General features: G+C 48.6%; 2 protein-coding genes and 1 long non-coding RNA gene across 4 annotated transcripts in view; 2 read left to right on the forward strand and 1 right to left on the reverse strand.

Moving 5' to 3' along the window:
- Nucleotides 1–7,401: 7,401 nt before the first annotated feature.
- On the reverse strand, nt 7,402–13,027 carry mgp (matrix Gla protein). 2 transcript variants are annotated; one of them, XM_056287608.1, is made up of 5 exons: nt 12,941–13,027; nt 10,689–10,781; nt 10,541–10,570; nt 10,217–10,325; nt 7,402–9,417 (listed from the first exon to the last, which is right to left on the reverse strand). In XM_056287608.1, the coding sequence occupies exons 2-5, from the start codon at nt 10,747–10,749 to the stop codon at nt 9,237–9,239; spliced, it is 381 nt and encodes a 126-aa protein (XP_056143583.1). In that variant the 5' UTR covers nt 10,750–10,781; nt 12,941–13,027; the 3' UTR covers nt 7,402–9,236. The 2 variants fall into 2 exon arrangements, with proteins under 2 accessions (XP_056143583.1, XP_056143584.1); XM_056287609.1 differs by having other exon boundaries at nt 10,689–10,777; nt 12,941–13,017.
- On the forward strand, nt 9,432–11,247 carry LOC130119186 (uncharacterized). Its single transcript, XR_008810829.1, has 3 exons — nt 9,432–9,443; nt 10,188–10,347; nt 11,173–11,247. It is a non-coding gene; the product is annotated as an uncharacterized LOC130119186 (long non-coding RNA).
- pde6hb (phosphodiesterase 6H, cGMP-specific, cone, gamma, paralog b) overlaps nt 11,264–23,780 on the forward strand; it is a 70,302-nt gene continuing 57,785 nt past the window's right edge. The window contains exon 1 of the mRNA XM_056287611.1: nt 11,264–11,311. The gene's annotated coding sequence lies outside the window, so the exon portion shown is untranslated. The remainder of the gene's footprint in view (nt 11,312–23,780) is intronic.

Genomic DNA, 23,780 nt, shown 5'->3' on the forward strand with positions numbered 1-23,780 from the left:
TCATCTGGCCCTGCTCCTCTTGCCGCTGCCAGTAGCGGCACTCCAATGCCGCATAGGGGCATTGGGAGAGCATGTCAGCGTTGCCGTTATGTTGCCCTGCCCGATGCTGGATTTTAAAGTCCTACCCTTGAAGGGCCTCCAGCCGTTGGGTCACCTGGACCTCAGGGTGCCTAAAGTTCCGGAGCCAGGTAAGTGAAGCGTGGTCGATCCGAATGACGAAGTGGCTGCCGTGCAAATATGGCTGGAAGTATCATACTGCCAGAACCACTGCCAGCAGCTTGCATCGGTTGGCGTAGTAGTTCTTTTCTGCCTGACTCAGGGCACGAATGAAGTAGGCCACGGCAGGCTCCCCATCTCCTCCCTGACGGGAGAGGACAGCTCAAATCCCCACATTGTTGGCATCAGTGTCCATGATAAAGGACTGTTGGGCATCAGGATAGGCCAAGACTGGGGCTTCAATAAGAGCTGCCTTGAGTCGGGTGAAGGCTGCAGCACAGGTGTCATCCCAGTCAAATGGCCGGCCCTTGTTGGTCAAGTGGTGGAGTGGATTGGAAATGGTGGCCAAGTCCCGCACAACATGGCGGTAATATGACACCAGGCTCAGGAAACTTCACAGCTCACCGACATTAGCAGGGGTTGGCCAGTCTTGGACGGCAGCCACCTTAGCTGGGTCAGTGGCTATGACACGCACATTGACTACGTGGCCCAGGAACTTCATCTCTCTCGTCAGCAGGTGACACTTGATAGGGTTCAGCCACAGCCCAACCCAACAGATGGTTGCAAGGACCTCACACAGCTTGGACAGGGCTCCGTCAAAGTTATTGATGTGTACCAGCAGGTCATTGAGGTACACAATGCGATGGCTCTAGGGTACATCCATCAGCAACCTCTCCATCAGCTGCTCAAACATAGCCAGTATGTTGCAGAGCCCGAACGGCATGACGCAGAACTGCCACAGACCCTGCCTGATGGTGAAGGTGGTCTTTGATCTTGCATTGGGGATCAGCTCCACCTGCCAGTAGCCACTGCGCAGGTCTAGGGAGCTGAACCAGCTGGATCTCGTGATGTGGTCGAGGGCATCGTCGATTCGAGGGAGCGGGTAAGAGTCCTTTGTGACTGTGTTGAGGTGTCAATAGTCCACATAGAATGGCCAGCCACCGTCCTTCTTCCCCACCAAGATTGCCGGAGCCGCCCATGGACTGTCGGAGGGCTCAATCACCCCTACAGCAGCCATCTCGTGAATTTTGCCCTCCACCACCTGTTGCTTGGCGGAGGAAAAAATCCTGAGTTGCTGGATGGTTTGTTAGAACTTACTTGAGGCCAACCGAAAGTCCTCCTCCATAGCTTCGCGGGGCTCTGTGCCTGCTGGGCGGTGGCTGCTTGACGACTGGCTCATCTCCTCTCTCAACTGGACTGGAACGCTAGGGTCTTCGTGCCTAGGGTGATGGTTACCCCTGACATGTTAATACGGGCTCCCCAGCGGGTCAGCAGGTTGAGGCCAATGATGCACGGGTCCCGGATGTTGGAGAGCCAGAACTCGTGTTGCCAGCTCCTGGTCTCCAGGCTGGACTCACAGTGACTTCTTCCCTCTCATGCCAGCCTTTTCCCCTGTCACCGTCATCAGCTGGGTGTTGGCCGGTGACCATTCCACTGAGAGTGGGCCAGTGGTGCCCGGGAGGATGCCAGGTCACACCAGGGAAATGGTAGAACCTGTGTCTACCAGGGCCCGACAGGATCAACTGTCAAGTTGGCAGTCCAGATACAGTCCTTTGGTGTGACCTAGGTGGCCAACCAGTGTGCATCGGCCTTGAAGGGGGGCTGGAGACTTGAGTGGTGGTCCGAGGCCACTCCCCCATTGTTGTCCTGGCAGCCAGGTGACTTTGACCTATGTGACCTGGCTCGTCACACCAGTAGCAGTGGTCAGTCGGCTGGGTGGACGTCGCCTGGATGTTGGAGGCAATCACCAAGTCTGCTGTGGTGGAAGCTGAACTTGGTAGACCTCATCTGCCTCCTCCTCGTAGTCAGCTCCCCCGATGTTTGGTTGGAGGGCGGGGGTCTTCTGCTGGGTGGGCCGCATAGAGTATATCACCTCAGCTCGTTCAGCTTTGTAGAGAGCCCTGCTGAGGTACTGGGGCATGGCGATGCGAACATGCTGGCGCAACCACTCTGGCATGAGCCCCTGCAGGAAAGCGTGGTGGGCCAGCTCCCTCTTGGACGGCTGCGTTGAACTGCGGGTAACCTTGTTGGGCATGTAGCTGAACGTCTGTTGCAAAAGTACCCAGGCTCTCTCCCTCTTGGTGGCGGTGGCTGGCTAGCTGCTCCCTGCTCTGGTCAGTGAAGGGTCATTGCCTGAATCGCCTCTCCAGCACCATGGTCAGGGCCTGGAGGTACAGGAGCACCTACAAAACCTTTCTCTCCAATGCCAGAGCCAGGTGGATGGCAGCTTCTTCATTGCTCCATCCACTGTACCATGCTGCTAATTGGACTTGCGAGTGGTACGGCTCTAGCCGTGTCATCCTGTTGTACTTGGGCAGCTTGGCTGGTGTTCTATGTGCAGCATCCCTCCCACTCGTTAGGGTGCAATCAGTGGCAGTGAGCAGCAGGCATTCCCCGGTGCTGGTCCTCCTGGCCTCTAGGGGCTGGTCGGTGGTCGCAGGCAGCAGGCGTTCCCCTGGCTTCTAGGGGGTGGTGAGGCCGTGGTGTTCTGGAGCCATCAGAATGGACTGGAAAACTTCCATCTCTGGTGGGCTCTGTCTTTTGCCACGCCAGGTTTTCCAAGCACCAACAGGTCTGCTCAATGTCCCGCTCCAGTCTCTGGATCTCCCTCTCCAGTCTAAAGCAAAATCCCACTTCTGACACCAACATGGCAGGCTGGCATGGACGGAGTCGAGAGGCAGAGTTCTCTTTTTATTGGCAGCTCCCAAGTCCCATACACCACATGACCCCGGGAGTGCTTTTATTTGCATTCAAAATGGCTACCAAACGATGCCCCCCCAGGTCACTATTAGAAACATTAGTCTTTGTCACTCACAGTCCTACAGTCAGTCACTCAGTAAAATGGTTGTCTACTTAGTCCAAGTCGAACCCCCAAACAACAAACAACACAACCACGACAACCAAAACATGAACACAACATCACTAAAACAATTCAAACATGAACGCTAACAGTCCCAGAATCCCTTGCGCTCCCTCAGCACAGAACTGCTGGCAGTCAGAGCGACTGCCTTCTCTGGTCGCTACAATATCTTTATGTTGTTGTCCTCGTATTGTTCATTATTTCATTCATTCATAATCAGCCGCTCCTCCGGGGTTGGGTCATAGTGGCAGCAAACTAAGTAGGGCACTCCAGACGTCTCTCTCCCCAGCAACACCCTCCAGCTCCTCCCAGGGCATCCCAAGGCGTTCCCAGGCCAGATTGGACATGTAGTCCCTCCAGCGAGTTCTGGGTCTACCCCGGGGTCTCTTCCCAGTTGGACGTGCCCGGAAAACCTCCAAAGGAAGGCGCCCAGGAGGCATCCTAATCCAACGCCCGAACCACCTCAACTTGCTCCTTTCGACCTGAAGGAGCAGCGGCTCTACTCCGAGCTCCCTCCGGATGTCCGAGCTCCTCTCCCTATCGCTAAGGCTGAGCCCAGACACCCTGCGGAGGAAACTCATTTCAGCCACTTGTATCCGCTATCTCAGCCTTTCAGTCACTGCCTAAAGCTGATGACCATAGGTGAGGGTTGGAACGAAGATTGACTGGTAAATTGAAAGCTTTGCCTTCCGGCTCAGCTCCCTCTTCACCACCACAACGGTGCACGCTGCACCAAATCCGTCTATCTATCTCCCGCTCCATCCTACCCTCACTCGAGAACAAGACCCTGAGATACTTGAACTTCTTCATTTGAGGCAACAACTCATCCCCAACCAAGAGAGAGCACTCCACCATTTTCTGGGAGAGAACCATGCCCTCAGACATTGACGGGATGACTCTCATCCCGGCTATTTCACACTCAGCTGCAAACTGCCCCAGTGCACGCTGGAGGTCGTGTTCTGATGAATCCAACAAAACCACATCATCTGCAAAGAGCAGAGATGCAATGAGATGCAATTCTGAGGTTCCCAAAACGGACACACTCTTCACCTTGGCTGTGCCTTGAAATCCTGTCCATGAATATCACAAACAGAATCCGAGAAAAGGGACAATCTTGGCGGAGTCCAACACCCACCCAAAACGTGTTTGACTTTGTGCCGAGAATACAGACACAGCTCTCACTTTGGTTATACAAGGACTGGATGGCTTGTAGCAACTGCAACCCCATACTTCCACAGTACCCCCCATAGAGTGCCCCGAGGTACATGGTCAAAAGCCTACTCCAAGTCCACAAAACACATGTAGACTGGCTGGTCAAACTCCCATGCCTCCCTCAGCACTTCTGCAAGGGTAAAGAGTTGGTCCGTTGATCCATGGCCAGGACAGAATCCGCATTGTTCCTCCTGGATCCAAGGTTCGACAATCGATTGGAGCCTCCTTTCCAGCACCTTAAGAGTAGACTTTCCGAGGGAGGCTGAGCAGTGTGATGCCCCGATAATTGGAGCACACCCTCCGGTCCCCTTTTTTAAATATGGGAACCACCACCCCAGTCTGCCACTCCACAGGTACTGTCCCCAACCTCCACGTGACACTGAAGAGGCATGTCAGCCAAGACAGCCCAACAATGTCCAGAGCCTTCAACATCTCAGGGCGAATCTCATCCACACCCGGCGTCTTGCCACTGAGGAGCTTCTTAACTACTTCAGAGACCTCTGCCAGGGATATGAGTGGGAATTCCCCCGAGTCTTCAGACTCTATCTCCTCCACTGAGGACATGTTAGCTGGGTTCAGGAGCGCCTCAAAGTGTTCTTTCCACTGCCTAACAACATCCCCAGTCTGGGTCAGCAGTTCCCCTCCACGGCTGAACACAGCCTGAGTCAAGTCTGCTGCTTCAGGAGACCCCTGGGCCAACCAAGCCCCAAAGGCCTCCTTCTTCAGCCTGATGGCTTCCCTCACTGCCAGTGTCCACCAGCAGGTTCTTAGTTTGCCACCTCGACAAGCACTAATGACCCTATGACTACAGCTCCTACCTACCGCATCTGCAATAGAGGCTTTGAACATGGCCCACTTAGACTCCATGTCCCCAGCCTCCCTCGGGATACACGAGAACTTCTTCTGGAGGTGGGAGTTGAAGACCTCACAGACAGAGGCCTCCACCAGATGTTCCTCACTTGCCAGGTCTGTCCGGCAGCCTTCCCCGCCATCTGATCCAACTCACCACCAGGTGGTGATCAGTTGACAGCTCTGCTCCTCTCTTCACCCGAGTGTCCAAAACATACGGCCGCAGATCTGATGATATGACCACAAAATCCATCATCGATCTTCGGCCTAAGGTGTTCTGACACCAAGTACACTTATGAACTACCGTATGTTCGAACACGGTGTTTGTTGTGGCCAATCAATGACTCGCACAGAAGTCCAATAACAAGGTACTGCTCGGATTCAGATCGGGGAGGCTGTTCCTCCCAATCACACCCCTCCAGTTTTCTCCATCATTGCCCACATGAGTGTTGAAGTCCCACAGCAAAACTATAGAATCCACAGGCGAAGCCCTATCCAGGACACCACCCAGAGACTCAAAGAAGGCCAGATACTCCAAACTGCTATTTGGTGCATAAGCACACACAACAGTCAGAGCCTTCCCCCCAGTGACTCGCAGTCATATAGAGGTGACCCTCATCCCCCGGGAGAACTCCAACACAGCGGCGCTCAACTGGGGACTTGTGAGTATCCCCACACCCACCCGACACCTGTCACCTTAGCCAACTCCGGAAAAGTAAAGAGTCCAGCCCCTCTCCAGGAATTTGGTACCAGAGCCCTTGCTATGTGTGGAGGTCAGCCCAACTATATCTAGTTGGTACCACTCCACCTCCTGCACCAGCTCAGGCTCTTTCCCTGCCAGAGAGTTGACATTCCATTTCCCGAGGACCAGTCTGCAATGCCGGAAGTCGGCACACCCTGGTTCCTGCCTTTGCCTACCACCCGGCCTGCACTGCACCATACCCCAATGCTCATCCCTGCAGGTGGTGGGTCCAGGGGGTGTGTGTTCGCATATTATATAATTTTTAATACTGATATGGACCTATGTGTCTGAAATAAATTTAAATTGATTTGAAATTGATAGCACCCCTCACGCCAAAGCCCCGCCGGTCACTTGTGGGTGTGGTGTGTTGACTAGTTTTTTCTCCCATCTCTACCAGCACCCCACCCGTTTTATTTTCAAAAATCAACAAGGCCAACGCAAAATGGTTGCTTAACATGAACAATATTAGTGTAACTAAGAGATTCACTGATTTTTTTTTTTACATGGATAAATTATCAACTACAATATAAGTTTCATGAGTCTTGCTTTGGTTTAACCTGGATGTAAACAAAGCTGTTCAGCAAGTACCCCTGGCTGCAGTGTGCAGATTGGGACGTGCTCAACGTGCTCGTCCCGATCTGCACCCACATTGGGCACGTCCCGATCTGCACACTCCATCTACCCGCTACGCACCACCCCGATCTACACTCTGCAGTCAGGGGTACTTGCCCTGAGCCGCTGTCAAAAGGATTCAAGCACTCTTCTGCCACCTAGCGTCTACAATTGAGTCCACCCCCCCCCTTTACCGCGGTGCTAGACCTGTAGTCCCTGTTAGCACTCTGGCGGCAGCATTTTGAACGAGCTGGAGCCTACCTATTGTTTTTAGGAAGCTCTGCAAAAAGGGCATGACAGTAATCTAATCTGCTGGAGGTGAATGCAAGGACCAATTTTTCGGAGTCAGACTGGGACAGGAAACTTCTGAGTTTGGAAATGTTTTTTAAATGGTAGAAAGCTGTCTTCGTAGCAATGATGTGAGGCTGGCAAGTTAAGACTGGCATCAATAGCAACACAGAGGTTTCTGACATGCTCACTGTGCTTTAGAGAAAATGATAACATGGCTACAATCTCCTGACTTTGTATTTTTGAGCCTACTATCAATATTTCATTTTTTTCTTTGTTAAGTTGTAGAAAGTTTTGCGATATCTAGTGGTTGATGTCATCAATGCATCTGATAAGCTCATTTACAGGACTGGGGCTTTCTAAGGAAAGTGGGCTATACAGCTATGTATCATAAGCATAGGAATGGTCGGATGTACATTGTGATTCTGTATGATGATACCAAGAGGGAGCGCGTAAAGATTGAATAGCAGTGGACTAACTGACCCTTGTGGAACCCCACAAAACACGTTGACTTCTTCAGATGTGAAGCTGCCAAGAGATATGTAGAAAGTCCTTCCTCTTGAATATGAGAACCACTGACAAACAGGCTCAGACAAAGCAATACAGTTTTCTGGTCTTTTTAGTAGAACGTCATGATCAACAGTGTCGAAAGTGGCAGTCAGGTCTAACAGTACTAGAATAAAAAGTGTGAATCGCTGCTGATTTTAAAATCATTGACTACTTTGAGTGTTTCAGTGCTATGATTCTCTCTAAAACCTAACTGGTACACTTCCTACAGGTTGTGGACGGTTAGGTAACTATGCCGTTTGCAGACAACCTTTCCAAGGATTTTACTCATGATAGGAAGGTTGGAGATTGGTCTATAATTGCTAGTCATGGATGGGTTGAGATTACTCTTTTTCATTAATGGGGTAACAACAGCACGCTTGAGAGAAGCGGGGAAAACACCAGACTTTAGGGAGGCGTTAATGAGATGCAGAAGGTCAGCTGATAGGCAGGTGAAGACACATTTAAACAGTTTTGTGGGAATAGGCTCAAGAGAACAGGGGGAAGACCCCCCCCCCTTTCTCCCCAATTGTACTTGGCCAATTACCCCACTCTTCCGAGCCGTCCTGGTCGCTGCTCCACCCCTTCTGCCGATCCGGGGAGGGCTGCAGACTACCACGTGCCTCCTCCGATACATGTGGAGTCGCCAGCTGCTTCTTTTCACCTGACAGTGAGGAGTTTCGCCAAGAGGACGTAGTGCGTGGGAGGATCACACTATTCCCCCCAGTTCCCCCTCCTCCCCGAATAGGCGCCCTGACCAACCAGAGGAGGCGCTAGTGCAGCGACCAGGACACATACCCACATCCGGCTTCCCATCCGCAGACACGGCCAATTGTGTCTGAAGGGACGCCCGACCAAGCCGGAGGTAACACGGGGATTCGAACAGGCGATCCCCATGTTGGTAGGCAACAGAATAGACCGCTACATTACCCGGACGCCCTCCGGTGGTCTCTTTAGTTGTGGTGGGGAGCAATGCTGTCAGAAAATCACTCATTTCCCGTTATTCAAACCCCTGTCTGTTCTGAAATCCCTTTAAACTATTTGCCCTGTCACTTACAAGAGCCCACATTACACCCTGCAGGGGAAATAAACAAAACAAGGACATTACATTTATTCAACTTGTTAGTCTACAGAACTACTTGACATGGATCCTTTTTTTGGCAGGTGCAACGAAACAAGTTTATTGTGTTTCTTTAACTGTGCCATGCCACCGCTGGCAGTTCACTGAACCCACACGAGCAGCGCCAATGTCATCACGATGACGTCTGCGTGTGCCCCACATGAAACCAGCTGGCATTCAGTTATAAACACAACTCTGACTGGACTGGAACCCAGAACTACTGATGAACACTCCTCAGCGGTGAGCAAATGTCTTAAACGGGATGAAGATGAAAAACTCAACAAAAATCCTGTTTTCTTCTCTTTCAGAGACACTGAAAAGAGTGTGAAGTTGGATAGAAGAGTGAATGAGATAACAAACGGTCAAGTAGTGAGGAAACAGTCATCTTCATTCACACAGAGCATGTAAAACATTTATGCATTGGGGAGGTATGACAGTAGTGGATAACAGTAATCCTGAGATTGCACCAAAAAACAAAAACAAAAAAAAGAGCCATGAACTCCTTTGTGTATGAAATGGGTTTAAAGAATATTACAAATTTTATGTGAACTTAGTACACAATGTGCTCTATCTTTACTTTGTTTATATACAGTACATGTCAGGATGTTTCAAACCTGCGGCCGTACACTGTGCCATCATGTTTTCTCTTGAATTGTCGTGCTGTGCAATCGTACAGACGAGCCCAATCGAGCAACAGCATACACAATAGAAAAAGTCATAGTATGAGCAGGGAACAAGTGCTTAGTCACAGCATGCAGATAGAAAAACTATTGTGCCACCGGCCCGTTTGTTTAGAATCGATGGGTTCCAGCGGGATTCTGAACAGGAGTTTGAACCGGATTCTGGGCCGTATTCTGGGTGCCAAAGTATCTCCGGTAGGCCTGCTGATAGCCGAAGTGAAAAGCATAGAAGCGGCAGGGGGAGTACTCCTCACAGATCTCTGTACGCATCTCCGCTGGAGACTTCACCTTCCTACAGGAAGGAGATGGAGACCAGAGGTGGGTGGCGGTCACAAAAAGAAACATGGGAGATTTTGCAGACGCAGATGGGAAGATGGGCGAGAGAGGTAGAGTGTAAGAGAGAGAGAGAGAGAGAGTGTGGAAACGTCGTGAGAAACAGATACACAAAACTCGGGGGTCGATATGTCTGCTTAGTTGTATTCCTTGTTTCTTCTCTAGAAGTTAACACATTTAAGCATTTTTTGGGGGGGTAATCCCCCCCCCTTTTCTCCCCAATTGTATCCGGCCAATTGCCCCACTCTTTCGAGCCGCCCCGGTCGCTGCTCCAGCAGACTACCACATGTCTCCTCCCATACATGTGGAGTCGCCAGCCGCTTCTTTTCACCTGACAGTGAGGAGTTTCACCAGGGGGATGTAGCACGTGTGAGGATCATGCTATTCCCCCCAGTTCCCCCTCCGCCCCCGAACAGCTGCCCCGACCGACCAGAAGAGACGCTAGTGCAGCGACCAGGACACATACCCACATCCGGCTTCCCACCCGCAGACATGGCCAATTGTGTCTGTAGGGACGCCCGACCGAGCCGGAGGCAACACGGGGATTCGAACCAGTGATCCCTGTGTTGGTAGGCAACGGAATGGACCGCCACACTACCCCGACGCCCCACATTCAAGCATTTGCATTTAATGTCTAAGGCCTACATGTTTGTGTTTCACACCCTGTGTGTGCGTGTGTGTGTGTGTGTGTGTGTGTGTGTGTGTGTGTGTGTGTGTGTGTGTGTGTAGTGTGGTGTTTCTGCACACGTGTGTCTTACCTTCTGAAGATGTAGCTGTTGTAGGTGTCACCACGAGGGGGATTATTGTTGGCGTTGCCTCTCTGAGGTGGAATGAAGGAGTTGGCTTGATTTGGACTCACAAACAAGTCTGAAAGCAAAGAGCTAATCAGGTCAGGCATGCCCACAGCGCACCAGTACTGCAGCCAGATACAACGATGTGAGCCAACAACTCACAAAAATAATTATTATATTACTATATTAATATACTGTGACTATATTAGTAGGTCTTATTTAATTTTTCGTTCTTTCATTTTGTAACTGCATGCATGTTTTTCCATGAGTGAGAGCGGGCATTTTAATCACCTTCGATGGATTCTGTGCTTTCATGAGACTCTATGGGGAAACATGAAACCGGGTTAAACGTGAGTAACAGTGTATAATGGACATGTTGTGGGTGATGAATGGAAAGTGATCACTAACAACGGGAAAGAGACGGGCGGTGGGACCGTACCATAGCAGAGGCACAGGGAAATAAAGGCGCAGAGCACCACACATGGCAGAAGACGCCTCATCTCGGATCTCGTCCGTCGGTCGGTCGGGCTGGCTGGGAACAAGGAGACGGATGTTTCAGCGAGTTATGGGAGGACCAGCGTGACAGTACGGCTGGGGGGGGGGGTGAAAGGGTGAGTGTGCACTAAACATACGGAGGAGGCTGAGGGAAGGAGAGAGAGAGAAAACAAGAGGAGGATTTGAGAAAGACAAACACTCAGTCAAGCCAGCCAGAGTGTTGAAAGCGGGACGGGAGAGAGAGTGAGAGCGAGCGAGATAGACAGATAGTTAAGAGAGCGAGAGCGAGAGAGAGTTGTGCCATTTCAGGAATCCGAGGGCAGACAGGAATATGTGTGTGTGTGTGGTTTCGTGGTTTCATGCATGTATAAAATCATGTAAACCACTTTCAGAAGTTGTTTACCAGACCTATGTCAATGTCATCGCAGCACTATACGTCCATATACACCGTGTGGCGGCCAAGATATTTCGAGAGCCGACGGCAACCACAACCCGAGCCAGGGGAGTGTCTATAAGGCTGGACTGGAGCTCTTACATGTGACACAGACGTGGAAATGACTCAGTTAGGTAAACAATTTTTGCCCTTTTCATGTCTTAAATTTACACAGGGTACTATACACACCCCATACAGGGGCGTAGGGTGGGCTTTGAGGAGGAGCTGCTGTCCCAGTGCCGGTTTACGAGGGTCCGACTAAACGTAAATGTGATGTTTGGGATGGATGGTAACTCTCATCACGTGGTACGTGTTCTGCATTGCTCAGCGTGCACAAATATACATGCACACACACACAAAATGCATGTGAGCTCTCATATAGATACGCAGAGTTGTCCTCAAGTGTGCGACACCTGTACAAACGGCGCCCCCTGAAGTACATCTCAGCACACACACACAGAAGTGTGTGCACCAGTGCAGCAAAAAGAGCTTTCACCCCTGTCCCCTGTTTGTGACCTGGATGAGATTCTATTTCAAAAGCCTTCCAATCCACAGTCAATAGCAGCTTTCATCACACACACACACACACACACACACACACACACACACACACACACACGCACACTCACACACGGCAGCTTTCATCACATACACACACATATACACAAACACACACACACACATGCACACAAACACACTCACACACATAGCAGCTTTCATCACACACACACATATACACACGCACACAGACACACAGCAGCTTCCATCACACACACACACATATGCACACACACATAGCAGCTTTCATCACACACACACACACACACACACACACACACACACACACACACACACACACACATAACAGCTTTCATCACACACACACACATACACACGCACACATATACACACGCACACAGACACACACATATACACACAGCAGCTTTCATCACACGTACACACATATATACAGACAGACACACACATACACACACAGCAACTTTCATCACACGTACACACACACACATACATAGCAGCTTTAATCACACACACACACACACACACACACACACACACACACACACACACACACACACACACACAGGCTGCATCATCACTGCCTCAGGCTTGGCTGCAGAGTGAAACAGACTCAGCAGGCAGAGACAGCAGGCCGAGGGCCCGGAATTCAAACCTGACACACTCACTTTACAACCAGAGATAGGTGTGTGTGTGTGTGTGTGTGTGTGTGTGTGTGTGTGTGTGTGTGTGTGTGTGTGTGTGTGTGTGTGTGTGTGTGTTAGTTAGATGCTGACACCGCTGTCTGTAGATGTTTATGAATTCTCTTAACAGGGGTACCATTCGGTTTATAGCCCTCCTCCCTGAAGCAGAATGTGCCCACGTCACTGGAAAAAGCCCCCCGGCAGGACGCCACTAACACAACACAACTATCCCAAGCTACATTCTCACTCATTCTAACATGGGCTCGAACAGAAACCCCACGGTGGTGATCAGGACTCAAGGACTGTTCATGTGACCATGCAACGATTCTACTATAAAACCACGTGGTGTTTCTTCTTTATCAGTGATGAAGATGTTGGCGGATGATGTAACACATTTCTCCTCTGATGAAGACCGCCTGTCAGAAAAACCTACCGTCAATATAAATAAAAACCTACCGTCAATTATAAACAAAAAGCTACCATCAATTATAAACAACACCTTCATCTACAAATAATACACCACAATCTGTTCATTCTACTCACCCTGAAGACGATGACTACGGCGTGAGGCGGTCTTGTAAATATCTGTGTGCTTTCTGCGGGGGAATATCTCTTAATTCCTTACAGCAGGTCTTTTATACTCACCTCTACTCCCCCCACCCCCAACTCCCCCCTTTCCCCCCGAGCCCTCTACTTCTCTCCTCCCTTCTTCTATCAGCCCCTTTCCATCCATTCAACTGGACCAAACGATTAGCTCACCCTCTCCCTGACGCACACACACACACACACACACACACACACGCACACACACACACACACACAGGGATGAGCTGGCTGGGAGGACTGAAGAAAACAGGCGGGAGGTATGCAGAGAAGGAGACAGGAGGACTGCCAGGGCAGGGTGGGCATGACAGGTATACGACAATATTCAACGCTGTTTGCCCGCTCGGCATCACGGTTTGAACCGCATATTTTATTACAGCGTGGAAAAAACATGTGGCCCAGAGGCTTTTCTATTTATTGAGTCAGAGGAAGTACACTTTTTGTTGTATTTCTAGTGGTACGCTGGAGAAAGTACCTCCTGGCTTGGTCGTGGTCGTTGCACGTATAGGTGGGGCTGGGCTTTCAGGCATCTCTAAGGTCAGCTGTACACTGTCCTGAGCAACCTCCATAAGTAGTTTCTTTTACTTCAGTGTCAAGGTCACTCTGAATGGCAGTGCCTTTTCTTTGACCCCCCCCCCTTTTTCTCCCCAGCTGTACCTGGCCAATCACCCCACCGCTCTCCGAGCCGTCTCGGTCACTGCTCCACCCCCTCTGCTGATCCGGGGAGGGCTGCGGACTACCGCATGCCTCCTGCGATACATGTGGAGTCGCCAGCCGCTTCTTTTCGCCTGACGGTGAGGAGTTTCGCCAGGGGGGACGGAGTGCGTGAGAGGATCATGCTACCCCCCCCCCCCCCGAGCGACCAGGACACGTACCCACATCCGGCTTCCCACCTGCAGACACGGCCAATTGTGTCTGAAAGGATGCCCGACTAAGCCGGAGGTAACACGGGGATTTGAACCGGCGATCCCCGTACTGGTAGGCAACGGAATAGACCGCCTGCATTTTCATTTTACGACTTACTGCTAGCATGCCGACAACAAAGCCTCGCACCCTGACGCCCTCATTGCAAAACGAATGTGTCGGGATATTTCACTGCACAGGCCACATGGAGGTAGACTTGGTGTTTCAGCCATGCAGCTCACCGTAGCATGGCATCTCGTATTTGGCATATGACAACAATATCTCATTACGATGCAGAAACTCAAACGCCCCTGATTTAACTTTCATTTAAAATGCGAAAGTATCCGCAACCGACTCTTAAGGTGGCACACTTCTCATGGATCATACAACTCTTAAAAGGCCTCCGTAGCACTTCTGATTAAGCATAAAGCTCAGCACCCTTCAATATTCCACAGAACTTCAGACGCTTTTAAATGAATTAACACTAACCTCCAAGACACACTGAAGGTTTTCTAACAAAACCAGCCACTCGTTTAGTGTACTACGTGTTTGACGGCGTTACATAATCCGGCATCAAGATCACACTGGGTCAGAACACTGTGAATAGCTGTGAGAAACCGGGCCCCTGCCAACAGTAAACAAACTGAAATAAGGAGGACTGGAAAGAACGGGAATCAGCCAGACAGTAAACATTAAGACAGACATAACTGTGGAGATAACATCCCCACTCACCCCCGTGCTCAACATTTAGATAAGAAAGGGCTAATTCATGGAGCGAGAGAGAGATGGGGGAGGGGGGGGGGGAGAAAGACTCATTAAAAATACAGATGGAGGCGAAAGAGTGCACATGTTGTCATTCATGCAGACGTTTGATCCTTGGGGCTGCAGACACACTCAGTGATGTGGTCGTATTAGGCTGTTCACCAACCCCGAATCTGTTGAACTGTGGTTTGGTTCTCTAACAAAAGACATCAAATCCCCTATTTCCAAACGCAAATACCCTCAGAGAATGAAAAAGAAAGGGAACAAAAAAAAAGGGATCACAAAAAGCGGGGAACAGGAGTGTGTGTGTGTGCGTGAGTGTGTATTAGGAGTACATTATTTTTTCTTCTGTTGTTGTTTTAAAGTTGTCTATTGACAAAGGAGATTTGGAAGTCGACCATGTTGATGCAGAGCCAAGAGAAATAAATATTCTGAATGCCAAGCGAGGGGTAGATAGTATGAGAAAGGCCCGTGAAAGACGAAAAGGAAAAAGGTAGAGACCGAAAGAATGGAAATAATGAGGTCTGTCAGTGAGTTTACCAATCTTCTTTCTTTCTGCCTTATTCATCTCCTCTATTCAATCTCTGAATTCATATTTTTTTGCCTCCTCCTTGCATGCATGAATACATGCAATCATGCATGTATGCATCCTCCTCGCTTTCCACTTTCAGTACTTTTCCAATTTTGTTCCTTCCCTTTGCTCAGTGTTACGCAATCCATATCCTGTGTCAAACAGTCAGCCCCTCCGCCTTCCCATTCAAAACATTTTTACTAAATCTCTTATTCAGGAAAAATTTTCCGGTCGCATGCGAGAGGGCCAAAATTGTGTTTTCTTTAGGTATGAAACTGTTTCAGAGGCTCCAGATAAAATTATAAATGAAAAACAGCCTAAAGTGAAAAACAGGACAGCAGAGGGTCAGGTCCCAGTGGTTGTGACTAACACAGCACACATCTGGACCCGGACTCCGGAGGACAGAAGGCCATGCAAAGATACGAAACTAAACACAGACTACCTAGGGGGAAAGGAGGGATAGAACATGAACGCTGCTGAGTCTGAATATGATAGAAAGTAGGGCTGCACAATATATCGAAAATGTACCTTCATCGCGATATCAACATGCGCGATATATGTATCGCAAAAGACTGCTTCAACTGCGATAAATGGTATATGGGCGTGCCATGCATTCACACTCTGCGTATCAATATATTTGGCCAATCAGATGGAGCCCTACTGCCCTAGATGCCCGGATGTAAATGCGAATAACTGAGGTTAAGCGCCTTGTTTTTTCCCCCACCCGCATTCCGGAAACTCTGCCTCTGATTGGCTAGTACTCGTTGCCTCCGTTGATTAGGTTGGTTAAGGTTAGGGTTAGGGTGGGGTTAGGGAGAGGGTTAGCCAATCAGGGATAGAGTAGGGGCGGGTCTTCCCGGAATCCAGGTGGGAAAAATAATAACGCGGTTAAGCGTATGGCGTTAGGTAGAGCGTGAGCGTCGTGATGGCTGAAGGGAGGGATGAGCGCTGAGGGAAATGTGGGCGATGAAGGAGAACTAGTGGCTAAAAAGAGCAGCACGTCTGTTATGCGGCCATACTGTGGATACAAGCGAGACGACGTGTTACAAACACAGGTTCTATGCAAGTCCTGCCGAACATGTGGCAACTACCAGAGGAAACACGACTGTAAACTACTAATAAGACCCGTTAGTCCCTAGGTAACGGGTCTGCCGAGCGGTTAGTGACGTCGCCTTGTGGTGCCGTACACCCCCTATCGAATCCCGCACCGGGCAAGAAAATAACCGGTTCACGACTAATCACCATAGCAACTTATTACACAACCACAAAGAACTACACGAAGAGCTAAAAAAAAAAAATTGCGTCAGCCAAAGCAAAAAAAAAAAAAAAAAACTAACGTCAAGTAACAGCAAAACAGTCCAACAATTCATTGCAGTTTTGCAAGTGAAAAAACATCCAAGCGCCACAAAGAAATAACGGAGGCCATCGCACCGCACGTTATTTGGCTAAGGACACGACGCCTGTGAATACAGTGCGCAGAGAGGGCTCTGTGAGTCTGGTAAACAAACTGGACCGAAGAGACCAGATTCCATCAAGGCATTATTTCCACCCCCGGGTCGCCGTTCCACAAATGTACGACACACGCCGGAAGACGGCGAAACCTGCGCTGAGCCGAGTACTACGCGTTGCGTTGACTTTAGTGCCCCCTTCTGGAATAAAGGCGGTAGTGTCACTTGGCTGATTCCGCCTCAGCAACAACAAAATATAATGTAAAAAAAAAAAATTCTAACATTAGTTACTCACTCTGCAAAACTGGTAAGACATCAGTTTTAAACTGAGACTGTTGCGTAATCATTTATAACATAAACTCCCAGTAGCTCCTATGTTTAAATAGGCCTACATCCTCTGTTAAAGTGATGAAGAAACTGTGTTGCCATGCAACCAAGTTGGTGGTATTTGTTCATTGTCAACATAGCGGCTGTAGCCAGGTGCCCCCCCCCCAATAAAACCATGTTGCTGGAATGGAAATAATGCATTTCATTTTTTATTCAGTGTGCATAGGCTGTTTGTTGCCTGGGGTCTGTGTTAGCTGCAAACCTAAAGCAGGAAGACATTAAAACTGTATACTTCAATATTTGTTTATTTATCGCGAGTCATATCGTCATCGCAATGTTCAATAACGTTATCGCATATCGCATGTTTTCCTAATATTGTGCAGCTCTAATAGAAAGCATGGAGGATGCAGTTGGACCAGGTGTTGGCTAGAGGGAGAATAAACGGAGTAAGGAAGTGACCCAATAACACGAGTGTAAACTTGCAAACTATCAAAACAATATCTGCAAAATGCTAAAATCTTTTTTTTGGGGGGGGGGGATTTTTCCTCTTTTTCCTCCCCAATTGCACTTGGCCAATCACCCCACTCTTCCGTGCCGTCCCGGTCGCTGCTCCACCCCCTCTGCCGATCAGTTCCCCCTCCCCCCCTGAACAGGCGCCCCGACTGACCAGAGGAGGCGCTACTGCATCAACCAGGACACATACCCACATCTGGCTCCCCACTGCAGACACGGCCAATTGTATCTGTAAGGACGGCCGACCAAGACGGAGGTAACACGGGGATTTGAACTGGCGATCAACGTGTTGGTAGGCAAAGAAATAGACCACCACACCACCCGGACGTCCCTAAAATCATATTCTGACTTGTCACAACAGGCTCATGTTTCCACCGTTGGTCAACCAGATTTATCTCGAGTCCGGCCTGTGGCTCTGTTGGTCAGAGAACATACCACAGACAAATACCACTCCAATAGCAACTCCTAAACCCCCTACACCCCTGAAACAAAAATGAAAGAAAAGTGCCATACAGGGCTCTAAACTGGCAAACATGGATATTTTTCTTGCTATTTTAAAGCAAATTTTCATAGTAGTCATCCCCCTGACTCATTTTTAGGATCTATTTGAAAACTGTGGTTATATTAAGAGTTATGATCTATCTAGTAGGTAAGACAGTGAAAACATAGTGATGTAAGGTCATTTCATGGCACTGCCAATACGTGGGTAGGTGGGTTATTTGACCAGGCTGGTTGAAGGACAGACAGACATTACTGCTCTGACACTCTTCGGTTTTATTTGTAATAAGATGGATGAGACATGTGGCTGTGAATTTTGCAGTTTAGACATCAGTAAGCATTTATGCATATTTATGAGTACTGCATAATGTTAGTGTCCTGCAGAAAACTTTGTGTCTCCATGTCTGACTTTTATTTAGGCCCATTTATTTAAGGAAAATATTCTGCATGTAATTTTACCTCTGTTGGGTTTGACATCACTTGAACAATGAACTGAGTTCAACTAAATACTGCTTTAGTCTGAGGCCATGGTTCTCTACCAGAAAATGGTGGCTTGCTCCCTCCGGGTTGAGGATGAGTCGTTGCCTCAAGTGAAGGAGTTCAAGTATCTCGGGGTCTTGTTCATGAGTGAGGGTAGGATGGAGCGGGAGATTGACAGGCGGAATGGTGCAGCATCAGCAGTAATGTGGACATTGTAGACATTGTACCAGACCGCTGTGGTGAAGAGGGAACTGAGCCGGAAGGCAAAGCTCTCAAATTACCAGTCAATCTTCGTTCCAACCCTCACCTATGGTCATGAGTTTTGGGTAGTGACTGAAAGGGTGAGATCGCAGATACAAGCGGCTGAAATGAGTTTCCTCCATAGGGTGTCTGGGCTCAGCCTTAGAGATAGGGTGAGGAGCTCGGACATCTGGATAGAGCTCAGAGTACAGCCGCTGCTCTTTTGCGTTGAAAGGAGCCAGTTGAGGTGGTTCGGGCATCTGATTAGGATGCCCGCTGGGCACCTTCCTTTGGAGGTCTTCCAGGCACGTCCAACTGGGAGGAGACCCCGGGGTAGACCCAGAACTCGCTGAAGGGACTACATGTCCAATCTGGCCTGGGAATGCTTTGGGATCGCCCAGGAGGAGCTGGAGTATGTTGCTGGGAGAGGGGCGTCTGGAGTGCCCTACTTAGCTTGCTGCCACCACGAACCGACCCCGGAGGAGCGGCTGATGATGAGATGAGATGAGGAAATATTACTTCATGAACTTTGGGGGAAAATCCAATCAAATGAGAATAATAAATTAGTTTCTTTAATCACCACTCCTTTGGCTTTTCCTCCTCAATTGACCCTATGTTTGCCTTTTGATTGGTCCGCTGACCTACCAACCAGAGGGCTTGTGCACCACCGTTAATGTCTTTCAGTCTGACACATATATATATAGAGAGAGAGAGAGAGAGAGAGAGAGAGAGAGAGAGAGAGAGAGAGAGAGAGAGAGAGAGAGAGGTGCATCTCAAAAAATTAGAATATTCACTCATTTTGAATTTGATGCCTGCAACACGTTCCAAAAAAGCTAGGACAGGGGCATGTTCACCACTGTGTTGCATCACCTTTCCTTTTAACAACACTCAATAAGCATTTGGGAACTGAGGACACTAATTGTTGAAGCTTTGTAGGTGGAATTCTTTCCCATTATTGCTTGATGTACGACTTCAGTTGCTCAATAGTCCGGGGTCTCCGTTGTCGTATTTTGCGCTTCATAATGCGCCACACATTTTCAATGGGAGACAGGTCTGGACTGCAGGCAGGCCAGTCTAGTACCTGCACTCTTTTACTACGAAGCCACGCTGGTGTAACACGTGCAGAATGTGGCTTGGCATTGTCTTGCTGAAATAAGCAGGGATGTCCCTGAAAAAGACGCCGCTTGAATGGCAGCATATGTTGCTCCAAAACCTGTATGTACCTTTCAGCATTAATGGTGCCTTCACAGATGTGCAAGTTACCCATGATGCCATGGGCACTAACACACCCCCATACCATCACACATGCTGGCTTTTGAACTTTGCACTGATAACAATCTGGATGGTCCTTTTCCTCTTCAGCCCGGAGGACACGACGTCCATGATTTCCAAGAACAATTTGAAATGTGGACTCGTCAAACCACAGCACACTTTTCCACTTTGCGTCAGTCCATCTCAGATGAGCTCGGGCCCAGAGAAGCCAGCGGCGTTTCTGGGTGTTGTTGATATATGGCTTTCGCTTTGCATGGTAGAGTTTTAACTTGCCCTTGTAGATGTAGCGATGAACTGTGTTAACTGACAATGGTTTTCCCAAGTGTTCCTGAGCCCGCGTGGTAATATCCTTTACAGAAGGATGTCGGTTTTTAATGCAGTGCCGCCTGAGGGATAGAAGGTCACGGGCATTCAATGTTGGTTTTCGGCCTTGCCGCTTACGTGCAGAGATTTCTCCAGATTCTCTGAATCTTTTGATGATATTATGGACTGTAGATGACGAAATCCCTAAATTCCTTGAAATTGTACGTTGAGAAACGTTGTTCTTAAACTGCTGGACTATTTGCTCACACAGTTGTTCACAAAGTGGTGAACCTCGCCCCATCCTTGCTTGTGAACGACTGAGCCTTTCGGGGATGCTCCTTTTATACCCAATCATGACACTCACTTGTTTCCAGTTAACCTGTTCACCTGTGGAATGTTCCACACAGGTGTTTTTTAAGCATTCCTCAACTTTCCCAGTCTTTTGTTGCCCCTGTCCCAGCTTCTTTGGAACTTGTTGCAGGCATCAAATTCAAAATGAGTGAATATTTGCAGAAAACAATAAAGTTATCAGTTTGAACATCAAGTATCTTGTCTTTGTAGTGTATTCAATTGAATATAGGCCGAAAAGGATTTGCAAATCATTGTATTCTGTTTTTATTCACGTTTTACACAACGTCCCAACTTCATTGGAATTGGGGTTTGTAGATTCATTACACATAAAGTGAAATATGTCATGCCTTTTTTGTTTTAATCTTGATGATTATGGCTTACAGCTCATGAAAATCAAAAATCTAGTATCTCAAAATATTAGAATATTACATAAGACCAATCAGAAAAAAAAGGATTTACAATACAGAAGTGTCGACCTTCTGAAAAGCTTGTTCATTTATGCACTCATACTTGGTTGGGGCTCCTTTTGCACGAATTACTGCATCAATGCGGTGTGGCATGGAGGCAATCAGCCTGTGGCACTGCTGAGGTGTTATGGAAGCTCAGGTTCTTTGATAGCAGCCTTCAGCTTGTCTGCATTGTTGGGTCTGGTGTCTCTCATCTTCCTCTTGACAATACCCCATAGATTCTCTTGTGGGGTTCAGGTCAGGCGAGTTGGCTGGCCAATCAAGCACAGTAATACCAGGGTAGTTTTGGCACTGTGAGCAGGTGCCAAGTCCTGCTGGAGAATGAAATCAGCATCTCCATAAAGCTTGTCAGCAGACGGAAACATGAAGTGCTCTAAAATCTCCTGGTAGACGGCTGCGTTGACTCTGGGCTTGACAAAACACAGTGGACCAACACCAGCAAATGACATGGCACCCCAAATCATAACTGACTGTAGAAACTTCACGCTGGACTTCACGCAACTTGGATTCTGTGCTTTGCCACTCTTCCTCCAGACTCTGGAGCCTTGATTTCCAAATGAAATGCAACATTTACTTTCATCTGAAAAGAGGACTTTGGACCACTGACCAACGGTCCAGTTCTTTTTCTCCTTAGCCCAGGTAAGACACTTCTGACGTTGTCTCTGGTTCAGGAGTGGCTTGACACTAGGAATGCGACACTTGTAGCCCAGTTCCTGGGCACGTCTGTGCATGGTGGCTCTTGATGCACTGACTCCAGCCTCAGTCCACTCCTTGTGAAGCCCCCGCAAGTTCTTGAATCGGCCTTGCTTGACAATCCTCTCAAGACTGCGGTCATCCCTGTTGCTTGTGCACCTTTTCCTACCACACTCTTCCCATCCAGTCAACTTTCCATGAATATGCTTTGATACAGCCCTCTGCGAACAGTCAGCCCTTTCAGCAATGACCTTCTGTGGCTTATTGGCAGAGGTGCACATAAGTGGTGCGCAGGTGCGCATGCGCACTTAAAATATTCAATGAGCACCAGATTCAAGTGTTTTACCGCGCATTTGCGTACCAAACATTTTGCAGTGCAGAGTATGAGCCACTAATTTCTCCAAAATGTCAAAGAAGCAAGCGACATTGAGTAATTTCTTTGGTGTTCCTCCACCTCCACCAAAGAAACGCCATACTGAACCAGAACCAAAGTCAAAGCGTACGTTTTCAGAGAAATGGCTGCAGGACATCGGCTGGCTTCAAACAGATGACGCCCGCACTGAGATGTGGTGTAAACTATGTCTGGAAAATCCCCCATTAGCGGATAGAAACTGCCACTTTTATATGGGGACGAAAAACTTCAGCCATCCAGCTTTTGATAAGCATGCAAACAGCAGAGAACACCAGAAAGTAGCGGAAGCTATTGCTAACAGGCGCAGCCAGGACGAGAGACCCAGCGGCCCGCTCGACACGTGGCAAGACAGACTGACGGAAGAACAACATCAGGCACTGACAAACATGCTCTGGTTGGCCTTTCACAAAGCGAAACATGCACGTCCTATGCGTTCATACGAGGAGGATATTCCGCTTCTCAAGAGGTTAGGAGTTAACGTCGGGACTGCTTATCATTCGCGAGAAGGGGGATCCCACATCACGGAGAGCATCGCTCAGACAATAAGTTCAGAGTTAAGTGAAAAACTGAAAGCAGCTGAATTTTGGGGTGTGCTTTTCGATGGATCCGAAGATATAACAAAAACGGAGAAGGAAATTGTGTACATTGTTTCTGTGTCCCGCAATGGCGAATACAGCTCAGACTTCCTTGGATTAATTAATCTGGGGGCCAACCGAACAGCACAGGACATAGTGGATGGACTTGTGCAACTGTTCAATGATTGTGGTTTAGCTGAGTGGAAGGCAAAGTTGGTGTCGGTATGCAGTGATGGAGCAGCTGTCAACGTTGGAGTTTACAACGGAGTCGTTCCCAAATTACGTCAGATGGTGGATATCGGGGATTCCCTTGTGCATAACCTGTGCACCGCCCACACGTTGGAGAACTGCGCTAAGTCAGCTGATCGTGCGGTCCCATACTGTGAGTCATTTAATAAATCTATCATCACTTTGCTACGTTTTACTTAAAGAAAGGGGGTGCAAAACGAATTGCACAACTACAAAAGATATGTGAGGAGAAAGACATTGATTTTGTCAAACTAGGTAAGTTCCACAACATCAGATGGTCTGCATGGAGACAAGAGACTGTTTAAAATATGGAGAATGTTACCAGCCATTCAGATCCAAGTGGCAACAAGTGATGACAGTAGCCTAAAACATATCAGCACAGAGCGTTTTCGTTGTTTCCTAGCCAACATGCTTGATGTTGGGAACATTTTACAGTTCACCTCCCTCAGGTTCCAGAAAGACAATCTGACTATTGGTGAATGCAAAGATGAGCTCATGGTTGCTATTGGACAGTTGACGCTACTGATGGGCAGTGAGGGCAAGTACAGGGAGGAGACTGTGGCACATGCTGAAGCTGACAGGGATAAGATTGATGTGTTGAGAGCTTTAATTCATGAATTTGAAAGCAGATATGAATCCCTCAACTCATGCGATCACTTTTTGATTTTTGATCCCACAACTTGGCCTAATGAAATGAAAGACCTCCACAGTTTTGG

Source organism: Lampris incognitus, chromosome 10 (assembly GCF_029633865.1).
Source record: "Lampris incognitus isolate fLamInc1 chromosome 10, fLamInc1.hap2, whole genome shotgun sequence".
Taxonomy (NCBI): domain Eukaryota; kingdom Metazoa; phylum Chordata; class Actinopteri; order Lampriformes; family Lampridae; genus Lampris; species Lampris incognitus.